At 38.3% G+C, this 13,678-nt stretch overlaps 1 protein-coding gene across 8 annotated transcripts in view; it reads right to left on the bottom strand.

Moving 5' to 3' along the window:
* The window catches only part of ABCC9 (ATP binding cassette subfamily C member 9), a 153,296-nt gene that overhangs the window by 112,179 nt on the left and 27,439 nt on the right, over positions 1-13,678 (bottom strand). For all 8 annotated transcript variants that reach the window (XM_073788976.1, XM_073788975.1, XM_073788973.1 and 5 more), the window contains 4 exons: positions 12,752-12,886; positions 10,337-10,499; positions 6,147-6,187; positions 5,080-5,222 (listed from right to left, as the gene is read on the bottom strand). In XM_073788976.1, coding sequence (XP_073645077.1) covers positions 5,080-5,222; positions 6,147-6,187; positions 10,337-10,499; positions 12,752-12,886 — 482 coding nt within the window. The remainder of the gene's footprint in view (positions 1-5,079; positions 5,223-6,146; positions 6,188-10,336; positions 10,500-12,751; positions 12,887-13,678) is intronic.

Below are 13,678 nucleotides of genomic sequence, written 5' to 3'. Positions count from 1 at the left end.
ACAGCAAAGCCTGATCCCATAGATCTGAAAGACGGTGTTAGAAATGCCTTAGGAATGGCATTTTATTCATCTTAAATGGCAGCATCCTTTCACTTCTACAGACTTTGTTATTCTGTTCCAAGGTTTAGAAGAGATGAGATTTTAAGGAGCACAACTTTGTCCATCAAAGGAATACCTTTCAGACAACCTCACACTGTGTCTCTGCACACAAAGGCAAGTATGGGGCCAAGTTCGTGTGCCTTTGTAACTAAGTCCAGCAGCTCCTGGTACACGTTACTCAATGAATGTTTGCTGAATCAATCAAAGAAGGAATAAACCAATGATTCAGACATTTAATAAGTAAGGTCAGTTGATTCAATTCTCCATTTCACTTTCTAGCACACACAAATCTTACTGAAGCTTTTATGAAATTAATGAGACCCATTCTTGCTGAATATCAGGAAGCAATGGTCCCTGAGCGTGACTGGAGCATGGGGAGAACTTCTTTCCTCTTCATAAGATCCCATCATGGAACTCCAATTACAATAAACATCGGAGGACCCAACACTGGCACTTTTCTGAATCTCACCCTCCATTTCCCCTCCCCATTCCCATTATTCCAGGCTCTCTGGCTTAGGGTCCCTTGCACTATTTTTTTTGTTTTGTTACTGTCTATCTCTCCCACTAGACTCTGAACTCTTTAAAAGTGAAAATTTTCATCTTCAGAATCTAGCCCAGTGCCAAAAATATAACATAGCAATTCCTCAAGAAGTGTCTGGTGAATGAATAGGTAATACAAAAAACATTTCCTGTTCATATGAGGGCCTTTCAGAACTCACAGAGGCAAAACAACTATGGAAAATGCATGAATCCTGACCAAGGGTGAAGTAATTTCTACCATGCTGCCAGGGTTATATTTTTAAAATGCAAATACGCTCCTACAACAGTCCTCTCCTTAAAATAACAAATGGCCACCCTGCGCCTTTCAGCATCCTTGGCGTCATCTACAGGCTGATTGGGATTTTACTCTCCAGCTTCATCTCCCAGTGCTTTCCTCATCAGGACCTTTCTCCAACTACATGCAATTACCTTTAGTCCCCAGAAGGTACCAAGATCTCTCACCTCTCTGCTCACCCCTTCCCCTTGCATACATTACTCCCTCACACAGAATGTGTTTTCCCTTTTTATTCAACTGGCCAAGTCCTACCTATTCTTTAAGATCCCATGAAGGAGCTATCACCGCCTTTAAACCTTTACTGACCGGACTGTCTCCCTTCTCCCTTGATAAGCTTCAATGAGCCTCATATGTGGCCCATGGTATTCTGTGTAGTGCTCTATCACAGCATAACATGCGTGTTGTAATTACCTTCCCTTCCCAGTCTCTCCAGCTAGACTGTGGACTCCTGTGGATTTCACTCCATCTTTCATCTTTGCCATCCCCAATGCCTAGCAAGGTACCTGAACTGCTTAATAAATGAATGTGGATCCACAGAAAGATATATCCCTGAAGCATGAAACGGAGTTCAATAAAATGGTGTTAAGTTAGTAAGATGGAGATTTGTTAAATATCTAAAATATATAGGCAATGTGCTGGGCATTTTTCATGTATTATCTCATCTAATTCTCCCAACCACCATAAGCAGGAACCATTATGATACTCATCTGATAAGTGTGGAAGCTGAGCCATAGAGGCACCAAATAATATGCTTGTGGTTGAACAATGAGTATTCCATGGCTGTGCAGGTATTGAAAACAGGTAAACTTGATACCAAACAATTCCCTGTCCTGCCTCCATCACCTTTAAGTTTAGTGTTTTACTAATTTCTCATTTGTTTAGGTAATTCATCAACGTATTTAAGGTTTTGTTACCGATGATATTTTTTCACTTTTCAAGTTTGAGTGTTTATATACAGCTTGAGTACCTTGGACAGGTGCTATGTTTTGGGGAAATAACTGATTTTGTTGCTGGCAGTTATGTGTTTTCTTGTGGAAACCATGAAAGTTTTGTAAATGTGGACCAGGTCAACCTGCGAGCATGTTCTACGATAAATATAGTAACAATTTATTTGATTGAAGGTAATCACAGTAGACTAGCCAAGGGTACTTTCCTTTGGGAGGTAAATGAGAGAAAGGACACAGAGTTATCTTCCACCAAAGCAAGGGATTAGTTTTACACATTTTTTTCCTTGGTAAATAACATCTCTGGATATAGATACTGCATTGTACATCAAGTACCAGAAACCTAAACTCAAATTATTTATAAAGGATACAATATAGCAACTTAACCTTTTCCTCCAGAAAAGCAAAACACATAAACTATTTTCTTACAAGTAAAGCAAAGAGGACAAGTAAAGCAAGCATCATGAAAAAAATCACTAATTCAAATATTTTAATATTTTAGAAACTAGTGACTTTCCTACTTTCCTTCATTTCTTCCCTCCGTTTTGCAAATGTAGACGAACACATCACCATAAAAGGTCCAGAAAACTCAAATGATGTGGGGTGCTGGGGTTACTAGGAGATAACCTGAATCTTAACTGCCTCTTTCTTGCATTTTATTATGTATACATAAGATCCCACCCAGTGAGCACCACAAAAGACAATTTTGTCTAACAAGCTAAACATTTTTAAAAGAAAGCATAGAATTTTCTCGAAGCAACGAATTTTACATGGCATGGAATTTTCCTCCAGCAGAGAAGTTTACACACATCTCTTACAGGCACACGTAACACAAGTCGCGGAGTATGCTGCACCCTATTCTAACCCACCAAATTTCTGAATGCATTTCAGAGTGTAGCAAAGAACTTATGACTTCCACAGTCCTGAAGAGGAGGTTTCAAAATCAGCTAACCAAAGTCTCCGATTATAAACAGGCTGCTCAACTCGCTGTGGGCCAACTGGCATTAAAGCCTGGTCACGGGTTCCCAGGCAGAGGAAATGCCAAGCCCAGTCCACACTGGGAAAGACGCTCATTTGGGTTCCGAGAACCGGCACACAGTGGGAAAAAGGACTGGCCTCCTCTGTTGACTGGTCATCTCCCTAGGACCCACAAATCAACCACTGAAATTCATTTTAGAGAAGCAAGTTTTTATAAGCTGATTCTATTTGGCCTATGGCTTGGGAAATCTGGAGCTGAGCCCTGAAAACAGACTGGTCTTTATCAAACTGGCAAGTGCCTTTTCCCTGGAACGTACAGAAGAGAGAGTGCTACGCAGAAATATACGGTGACTACGATCCACCCTCAGCTTTACTAGGATTTACTACAGCAGGACTGTATCCTATGGACTTGGGGAAACCCACACTCCTAGATGTATTAATTTTCTTTCACAGTAACTCTTAAAAGTCCTTTCGGTGCTTGGTAACCTCCTGATTTCAGAGGACTGATCTATTCTTAGTTATCAACTGCTTTCTATTTGACTTGTAGCACAAAGTCAGATTCAATTAAAAAGGCAACCGTGAGAGGGACAGCTATTAAGTGGAGAAAATGAAAATAAGAACCAAAATAGCAGACTCTGGCCATTTATCAGTTTTATTGTTTGAAGTCGCTTCCCTTCCAGAGCACTGCCTAATTTGGAAGTGGTGCTACAGAAATCAGTCAGTGATCCGTACAAGTGTTTCAGAAGTCAGAACAATAAGAAAATGAGGGCAGATGAGGTCAGAGGGCCTGAGCTTTAAACTCTTAACAGCTCCAGAATCTGTTACTAACAGCATATCTTACAGAATAGGATCGAAATCTTGTTAAGGTATTAGTGTAAAAAATCAGAACCTGGTTTATAGTAAGATAAGGTATATGAATTTTAATGATATTTGGTATCAAGTCTTTGTTAAGCCAATATAAACGATTGCCTAAAACTAGAGGTTCTGGTATCTTGAATATTCAAAAATAGTTTGCTTAACAATACATAGACATTGGGAAAGTATTTCATTTTAAAGGACCTTACAATAGATGCTCTACATTGCTGTTATGACAACACTATGCTTAGTATATTTAAGGCCTCAGTTTTCCAATTTTCCTTCTGTATTGAAACATCTTGGCATTTCTTTCAAAGGCCAGATATAAATATGATAATGACTGTTTATGAAACATGCTGAGGTTTTATAAGGTTTATAAGACCTTATAGCAAAAAGCAAAATACCACTCTAAGACTACCTTGTTTATAATATAGACTGAAACATAGCTACGGCACTATAGCACATACAGGGTAGCATAATATAGTATGGTAACATATTTATTATATAATACAAGTAAAAATGGTGGGGAAATGGTCATTATCAGACCACGTCCATTTTTATGGGAAATTGTGAGTCTGACATAAAGTCTACACTGCTTAGCAACCTATAGAAGTACACTTAAAATTAACAAAACCCTGCACTCAGTTTTGCAAAGTTTTTTCCATTTTCAGAGACTGTGAGCCTGGATTTTTTTTTTTTTTTTGGCCAAATTAAACTAAAATTAAAACAGAAAATATGTATTGATATGAACATTCTCCATCACTGCCGGTAAAAACATAAACTGGCCCAGCTTTGCTGGAAAATATTATGGCCATATTCATTACAAAAAACTTAAAAATCTGTACACATTTTGACCTACGTCTCCTTCAATGGAAAACAACATGGCCATACTCATCAAGGGCATTAAGAAGATGCATCTATTAGAACAAGTATCACCACTTCTAGAAATCTGACTTTAGAAAATAATCAGAGAAAAGTTTAAAGATAAAAAGATGCTTCTCTCAAATGTAATTTACATTATTTATGTTACACAGGTGAAAACAGAAACATTCTAAATGTCTAAGAAAGAGGTAACCATTAAGTAAATTAGAATACTTCCCAACAATGGAATATCATGTAGCCAATAAACGTAATGTATTATGGTCTTAATGAGGGGAAAATTAACCCTCCAAAGTTCAAAATTTTTATTTTAGAATAATTATTTTTATATGAAATAGATAAAAGACTGAAAGGTAGCATACCAAAATTTTAACAAGTTATCTCTGGGCAGTGATTTGGATGTTCTTTTGATACTTTTTCTAACTTACTACCATGAACAGATAGCATTTCTATAATCAAGCAAAGAACTCCAGACATTCCAGCACATACCTGATGATGGCTTTGACGGCAAACCTGACCACAGTGGAGAGCAGGAAGAGAGGGGTGACCAGGATGTGGAAGAGAGACAGTGAAGCAAAGGCCTCCGCAGGTTTGAGATTGTTCCCGCTGGCATACGCATGCGTCACAAATGTCTGTGCATAGAAAGGATTTTAGAGAAAGCTAGAGAAAGGTTCACAAATACTTGTTCAATTTTACAAGCCTAACAAATTCTACTATGCCAATATGTCCATTGCAACTCTGAAAAATATAATACAATTACTTCATCCGAATCACTCCCTAAGAAAAATAACACTTGCTATTGGTAGAGTACTTAATGGTTTACATTCATTCTAGCAGTAAACTTGTGAAAGGGGCAAAACAGATTCTATTGACGGATTAGAAAATTAACTTCTGTCAGATTACTGAGATGGGGGAATAACCATGAGAGAATCCAGAGTTCTTAACACCTACTCAGGCTCTTTCCAACCAATACTAAATTTTCTGAGAGAAAAAAGGAAACATTCCAATGTTTTAGGGTCTCTATTGTAGATCTTTCCTAAAATCGCCAACAATGGTGTCCAAGGCAGACTTGTTTACAAATATTTCTAAGTATAATACTAGTTCCTGGGTTTGTTCTTTTTGTTTGAAATATAATGTAATCATTTAACATTTTCCAGTTGTTGATCTAGCACTATCTTGTAAGAATGTCCAGGAACCAGGTCATGGAGGTTAGGACAGTAAAATTTCAACCTCTGCTAATTTTGCTCCCCAGGATACATCTGGCAGTGTCTGGGGATATTTTTGATGGTACTAACGGCATCTAATAAGAAGCCAGGGATGCTGCTAGACATCCTAATGCAGAGGACAGGTTCTCACAACAAAGAATTAATTATTGGGCCCAAAAAGGTCCACAGTGCCACGGATGAGAAACCCCGGATTAGAACTATCACGATGGAGACAGCAAAGAGAAAACTGAAGGTGAGGTAATATATGTTACCACCCACCCATTCTTGTTCCTAAGTCATTTCTGAACACTGACTTAAGTCCATTTCTTAAGGTAAGAAAAAGTGGCTTACAGCAAGAACAGCTGCTATGGGAATTGCCGCGTTCATGAAGACTGTGGAAAGAAACCAAATACATTAGTTTCAGTGAACTGTGAGACATTTCAGTAACTTTAATTAATCATCAATTATTACTCTAACTTTCCTTGAAGACAGGAAAGACCAAGTACATTAAGTAACATTTTTGTCTTGAGTCCACAAACATTTCCCAGTTGGTATTTCCTGGTTCACAGTTGTGAACTCCCATAGGTGAGACTTAACCAGAAAATGTGAAAAATTATTTTTTTTATGAAATGTTACAAAGAGCAAAATTTAGATAAAGTTATTAGAATTTAACACATATGCATTCTTCAGAGTATTCACGGTCTGTATTTTGTTTGGTCCACTAAACTAACTTAAAAACATAAAAATTGGGATATTACACAGATAAAAAGAATTCGACATCACGTGAAAAATCTCCTTCCAGCAGTGATATTAATTTTCACTTATAGACCTTTTGTTTAATAAAATAGCTCCATATCCTGGGCCCTCTGCTTGTTTAAATATCTCTCCAGGAATATATTGCACTATCACTTGACAAACATAATATGCAGAACTGAAATGAGAAAAACTCATATTTAGGCTAAAATACTAGCATTTGGAAGTAATAGGAAAAATAAAAAGCCAAGTTGATGATTTGTAGTTATTTTGTCATAAACCATAGAGTTTTAGGAACGGAGGACCAAAAAGTAACTGCATTGTTGGTAACAGGGCCAGGCAATGGCAGAGCAAGAACTATAATCTAGTTTTCTTGATGCTCAGAAGACAGTCCATCTAAAAACTATCACCAGCTCTCATGATCCGCTCTCATGAACTGTCCTTACCACTGTGTACAGACTCAGCCTGTGCTTCTGAAGGTCCAGAGGTGGCTTAGCTATCAAATCTGAATTCTTGTACGGTACCAGCAATCCAAACACGGCTCTGAGACTCATAACAGTACAGATGAGGAATCATGTTTCTGTCTTCACCTTTCTCTGGCTATTATTACCTTTTTTTCCTAAGTGTATTTCATTCTTTTCCTCCACATCATGATTTATAACTCATTCTAAATATCTTTAAATAAGTAATCTCCTCCTGATGAGGAAGAGTGAGAGCAGTTGCTATTTTACTAAAACCTATTTATTTGGCACTCTGCACCCAGTGCAGGTTATCAGGGACCCTTCCTACATCATCATAAAGATGAGGATGAGACGCCCGAGGTCACACAGCTGGGCTCCTCAGACCGTACTCACCACCACTTCACTCTGCCACTACTCAACAACTCACAATTACTGAGGTATGATGGGAGTACCTTCTCCTATTTAATGATTACAACTACCCTGCGCAATAATGAGGAAACAACTTAGGAAAGATGAGTAACAGGCAAGATTCCAAACTAGGAGATGACAGAGCTTGGATAAAACCCAGACCTTTCTAGTCAAAAGCTTCATGTTCTTCCCACTTCTCCATATAAAACTCTATCAAAGTGAAGAGAGAAAAAATAAAACGGTATCCTTGTCTTTCGCCAAAAAATGAAATCCATGAACAGCACATGACCATTTGGCAGTGGAGATTAGGAAATGATTTAACAGAATCTCTTTTGCCCTCAGATATGATCTCCAGTGGCAAGAACACTGATCATAGAGATGGACCTTCAGTTTTATTAGTATTTATCCTGTTTAACTTTGCTTTTCAATATTTTCCGATACCACAGATTGAGCGCTTTTATGTTTCAGGTGCTTTTCTAAACACATTACATACATTATCTTATTTAATTCCCCCAGGTATGCTTAATACTGCCCAACTTCCTGATGAGGAAACCAAGACGCCACCAAATGCCAACCAAGGATGTATAGCAGACAAGTTGCTGAGGCAGGATTTCATTTCAGATCAGCCTGCACTCTAAGACCCAACAGTAACCACTATGTTATACAGTTGACATTTTTCTTTCTTTCTTTCTTTTCTTTTTTTTGGTCTAAACTTACGGTACTCTGCAAATACTATTTACAAACTATTTTTAACAGTGACAGAAGAGTGCCACGTCCACTGCCTCATTTGACCCTCACAATATACCTGTGAGAAAGGTATTATTCTTATTACACCAATTTTTAGAGGAGAAAACTGAGGGAGGTTATTGAACACTAGCCCACTTGCCAGGTGCGTTATACAAAACAATGAGTAGGAAGCCCTGGATGTAGTGCCTGGAATAGAGTCAATCAACAAGTCAGTCAACATTTGCAGCATTCCTTAGTCTATTCTAATCCTTACTACAATCCTACATGGTAGATTGTTATTTTCCACTGTCACACATGAAAAAATTGAGGCTTGGAGGATAGAAATAGTAACTTGGTCAAAGCCATACTGCTATGAAGTGGCAGAATTGAGATTTAGAGCCAGGTCCATTCAACTCAGATAATGGAAGCTCTTCACCACCACCAACACCACACGTAATCAAATTGGAAAACTTGGAAGTGGTGTTAAGTGGAACTTTACACGACTGATACAAGAATTCCTGCTGCCTATAATCATAAAAACATGATTATGCGTTTTCACCATCATGATTTCTTGTTTTTCTTTTCAGTATGGCCTCCTCTGTCCTCTTCTCTTTTGTCTCTGACTTTCAAACACCAACCCAAATCTTACATAACTGGGTTAAGGTGAGTTAGCAACCCACCCCTGCCATTTAGTAGCTGGATGATTTGGGGGAAATTCAAGTTACTTAAGCTCTCTCCACCTTAATCTTTTAATTTGCAAAATGAAGGTAATAACAGAATTAAAATCTTTGGGGAATTCCCTGACGGTCCAGTGGTTAGGACGCTGCACTTGCAATGCTGGGGCCTGAGTTCGATCCTGGTCCTGGCCAGGGAACTAAGATCCTGCAAGTCATGTGGCGTGGCCCAAAAAAAAAGAATCAAAATCATTGGGCTGTTGTGAGGATTAAATAGGACGATATATGTAAAGCTACTTATGGCAATAATTGGCTGAGTATCTCAATATATTTTTGTTATTATCATTATTATCATCATTATTTCTGGCTGTATCCATCCTCGCCACGAGAACTTCAGTCCACTGCAGAGAGAAATATATTGTAGGAGCCAGCAGCTTAGAGCACTATCATATAAGCAAGTGAATATCAATCATTCCATCTTCTAGCGTTTTGACACCATATTAGCAGTGATGCGGAGCTGGAAGATAAATCTCCTCCCCATTTCATTTCTAATGTATCCAGCATTAGGGCTAGAATAAATGAGCTATATAAACCAAATATTTTCCTTAAATCCATTTCACAAAAGTAATGTTTATAATCTCTAAGGACTCAAGTAGTTTAGAATTCAAAGGAAACAATCTATAAACCTTCAAAACTTTAAGTTGTTGGAGGTCTGGGGAACAATAGAAATGAGCAAAACTGACACACAAACTAAATCAAATATTAGTGAGAGTAGTCTGGCTAAGTTCAGAAGAATTGTACTAACACGAACTCATTATTCTTGAGAGCATTCAGTGTCACTCTCTGAGAAAAAAAACAATAATATTTTTGTAGCAATTGCTTTTTAAAAATTAGAGTTGTGGAGAAAATGCTTTGTATTTAAAAAGGTTTGAAAGTGTATTGGAAAAGAGGATTTTATGTGAATGCAGTTTGGCTTCTTTCAACTGGAAATGCTGACACTGTTTTCTCCTCAATTTTCAAAACTGGCATTTCACATGCAATCTTCGAGGAAACATAATAACATAAACTCCCAAAGAGACAGGGAAGACAACCTCACATAATTTTTAAGGATGTCTGGGGACAAGAAGATCAACAGTATTACAGTCAAATCAATTTAAATAAATGTTTACTGAAAACCCATGATGCATCCCAACTGTAACTGATAAGAGGGTTTCAATGATCAGTACTACTAATCATCACCATCCCCATTTTACAGATGAAGAAACCAAGGATTTCGGATGTCAAGTAACATGGCAAAGACACACATTTGTAAAGAACTGAATTCAGGTCTACTTGACTCTTAGCTTGTCCTAACTCTGCTCTTTAAATTTAAATAACCTCGCGTGGCTAGCGGCTATTGGACCACACAAATGGAGAAAATAAATGGACTTCCTCTGAAGCCCAGAATGCCTCAATGATCACAAGTTAAAGTGAACAGACCACATGTTTTTCGGTGGTCCTCAGAGCAACAGCAACTTACTGGAGAGTGATGTATAAAGAGCAAAGGTTTTGAGACTGGATAGTTCTTTCATTCTTGTTTCTTCCACACTCTTGCAAAAGATGTGCTCCCAGGCGTACAACTTTAGAAGTTTGATGCCTTTCAGTATTTCATTTGTTTTCTTCAGTCTCTCAGTGGAATAATCCTATAAAAGAAAGGAATAAAAAACAATGCAAGCTGCATCCAAGTGAATCAGAGAGGCAACACCACATGCTAGATAGGGATTGAGGAGAGCGTGATTTCTGCCTGGCTCTGAGTCTAATGATGGCTGTGAGATTCCCGGGAGAAGCAATGAAACTCTCTGTACTGCTGCCTCCAGTGTGAAAATGAAGAGTTGAATGAGACGGCCTCAAATTTCTTTCCACCTAAAAAAACTGTTTATGCCTCTCTTGCTTTGGTTTAAATAAAAGCAGTTTCTTAAGTTTCACATGATTTCCTTGAATAATATCTGCAGATAACACACACAGACATGTAGGGAAATGATAAAGAGGCTTCCAATGGCTCCTTCTAATATCTGAATCATTTCTTTCTCCCCTCAGAACTATCCCTCATACTTAGGAAAAGAGAAACAATGAATATAAGAAAAGTCAGTCTGCTTCTGATTTGGGAATGTGAGGGTACAGTACTGTGTGTGCTCACAGTGAGTCTTCATAAGACACTTATTGAAACCAAGGCTATTGTTTTTAACGTCAAGAAATCTCCACCTCCTTCTTCATAAGCTCTTGTGTAAGGCCTAACTTAGAGGTACTGATTGCTAACCACTTGGATTAACTGTAAAGAGATGTGTGGCAGATCCAAAAGCCTCTCTTTTGTCAACTGTTTCAGTTTCCTCCAAATCTTACATTAGAATTACTAGGAAAGTGCAACATCACCTGTGAACTCTCAAAAGGATCCGCAGAGTGGCAAAAGGCTGATAGGAGGAAGCAAAAGCAGCAAATGATATGATTTTTTTGGAAGTATAGCTGATTTACAATGTTGTGTTAATTACTGCTGTACAGAAAAGTGGTTCAGCTATACATATACACATTCTTTTTTTATATTCTTTTCCATTATGGTTTCTCATAGGATATTGAATATAGCTCCCTGTGCTCTACAGTAGGACCTTGTTGTTTATCCATTCTATGTATAAATGCTACATCTGCTAACCCCAAACTCCCACTCCATCCCTCCCCCAACCCCTCCCCTTTGGCAACCATCAGTCTGTTCTCTATGTCCCTGATTCTGTTTCATAGATAGGTTCATTTGTGTCATCTTTTAGATTCCACATATAAGTGATATCATATGATATCTGTCTTTCTCTCGCTGACTTACTTCACTTCGTATGATAATCTCTGGCTGCGTCCATGTTGCTGCAAACAGCATTAGCAAATGATCTGATTTTATTCACCCTTTTGTCTCTTGAGGGTCTTAAGGGCCTATCAATGACTGCTTTGGTGAGTGAACGAATCAGTATGAATGGCTAAATGAAAGTCAGATGTTGGTTTGTCATGTCCCCTCTTTGTGTCCCTCTTCCACACCTTTCTGTATTCGTGTCCTGGAGTAAAGAGGGTAGATGGCTCAGACAGAAATAATAAGGAACCTCGTCAGAAGCGGCAGAAAAACAAGTGATAAAAACCACTTGTGTGACATGAGACTTGCTTGTCACGGTAGAAACACCAACTTGGGAAACAGTCCACCAGTGGCAGCATCCCTACACTTCACGCCTGATTTACAGACCGCCTTGCTCATATTTAATCAAACTTTATTTCTAAACATGCTGTCAACAATTTTATTATTTGCAAATATTTCTTTAAAAGAAGCCAATTCTTGCTCAAATAAAATGATTTCATGGCAAATTGAAGCCAGAAAGGGTCAATAATGAAGCTTTTTCTTGCTTGCCAAGTTGACCACGAACATACTCAGGCAGAGCAGCTGCCACTGAAACACTTCAGTGTAACTCCATAGCTCATCACATGGTCTGATTCAACCCTAGGGACACTTAATTTCAGAAGCACCAAATCTGACCCTTTATTTGTTCCTCGATCCATTTCTCCCATGTCAGTAATTGGCATCCAATGTACGTGTAATCTAAAGTACCCGTAAGTGCGTTCTCTAGTACCCGTAAGTATAGGTAAGTGACCTACAAGAAGATCCAAAGCCTCATCACATCATGACTTGTGAAAACATCAGGCATTGGGATTCTTGCATTTATAGTCTAAGACCGTTCCGTCTTAGATGTCAAATCCACTTTTAAAAATTGTTGAGCAGCCCAGAAATTTCCCATTTGCTGCCTAAGAACTGAAATGAAATATAATGATTTCCAAATAATCCTAGTGGTATGTATTAATTTCCTATATTTTAAAAATAAAACCGCATGACTAGATTTTCCTAATAAAGTTTCCAAAAGATGTTACTTACAAGAGTGCTCTTCTGAGCCTCTGCCAACTTTGTAGCAATGAAGTACTGAATGGGCGCCAGGAGCACAATGACAGCAGCACCAACCAACGCGCTGGACCCAAGCAAATTGTAGAGCAGAATCACGCCCATTATGATCTAGCAGGGAAAATACAAGGCAAGGGGAAAAAGAATAGGGGTGTGGGGACCACTGCATGAAAGGAAGGATTTTTTTAGTGAAATTACAGTGTTTCTTAATTATTAGATTAAGTGTATTTGGAAGTCAGCTCAACTGTGACAGCTGAGTTTTACTATGATTTATCTGGCGAAGGCTAAATAGCTGGAATTTATTTTTAGTGTCATGATGTGTGCAACTGGTACCGAACCAATTTACTGCACGAAGTTGCAGAGGGGTCCCAAGGAGGCTTTCAACCTGAAACAGGCTTAAAATTTTTAAAAGAACACAAGATTTTTCTAGAAAATGTTGTCACCCGCCATAAATTTAACATCCCATATTCTCTTGGAACTGTATTAGCTTTTCAAGGCAAGGGGGATAGAAAGTAAGAACCAGCATCATCATGTAAGAGAACAAGATAGTTGTTTGTGGACTAAGTGATCTGAGCTCGTCAGCTCCTCAATGACCCCAGAAGTCACTTAATGACAAAAAGGGTAGGTCTAACTAAAACCGTGGAGAAGCTAATGCTGGTGCCCCATCTTACCTTACTTCCCTTTTTAAATTTATTTCCCAAACCGAAGACTGAACCATGTAGGCCTAGCCTCTCCAGTTTGTCACCTTCTTCTTTTAAAACTCAGGTTTTAACCCTGTTATCTTCTCTTGTTGTTGTTTTTTTTTCAATTTCCCAATAGCTCAGTTTATCACAGCTCAAGATGTCAACTAATGAATTGTATCCATCCATACAGTTAAAGCCTTTAACCATGCCTATATGCCAA

Source organism: Tursiops truncatus, chromosome 11 (assembly GCF_011762595.2).
Source record: "Tursiops truncatus isolate mTurTru1 chromosome 11, mTurTru1.mat.Y, whole genome shotgun sequence".
Taxonomy (NCBI): domain Eukaryota; kingdom Metazoa; phylum Chordata; class Mammalia; order Artiodactyla; family Delphinidae; genus Tursiops; species Tursiops truncatus.
This window is presented reverse-complemented; position numbering and strand designations above follow the sequence as displayed.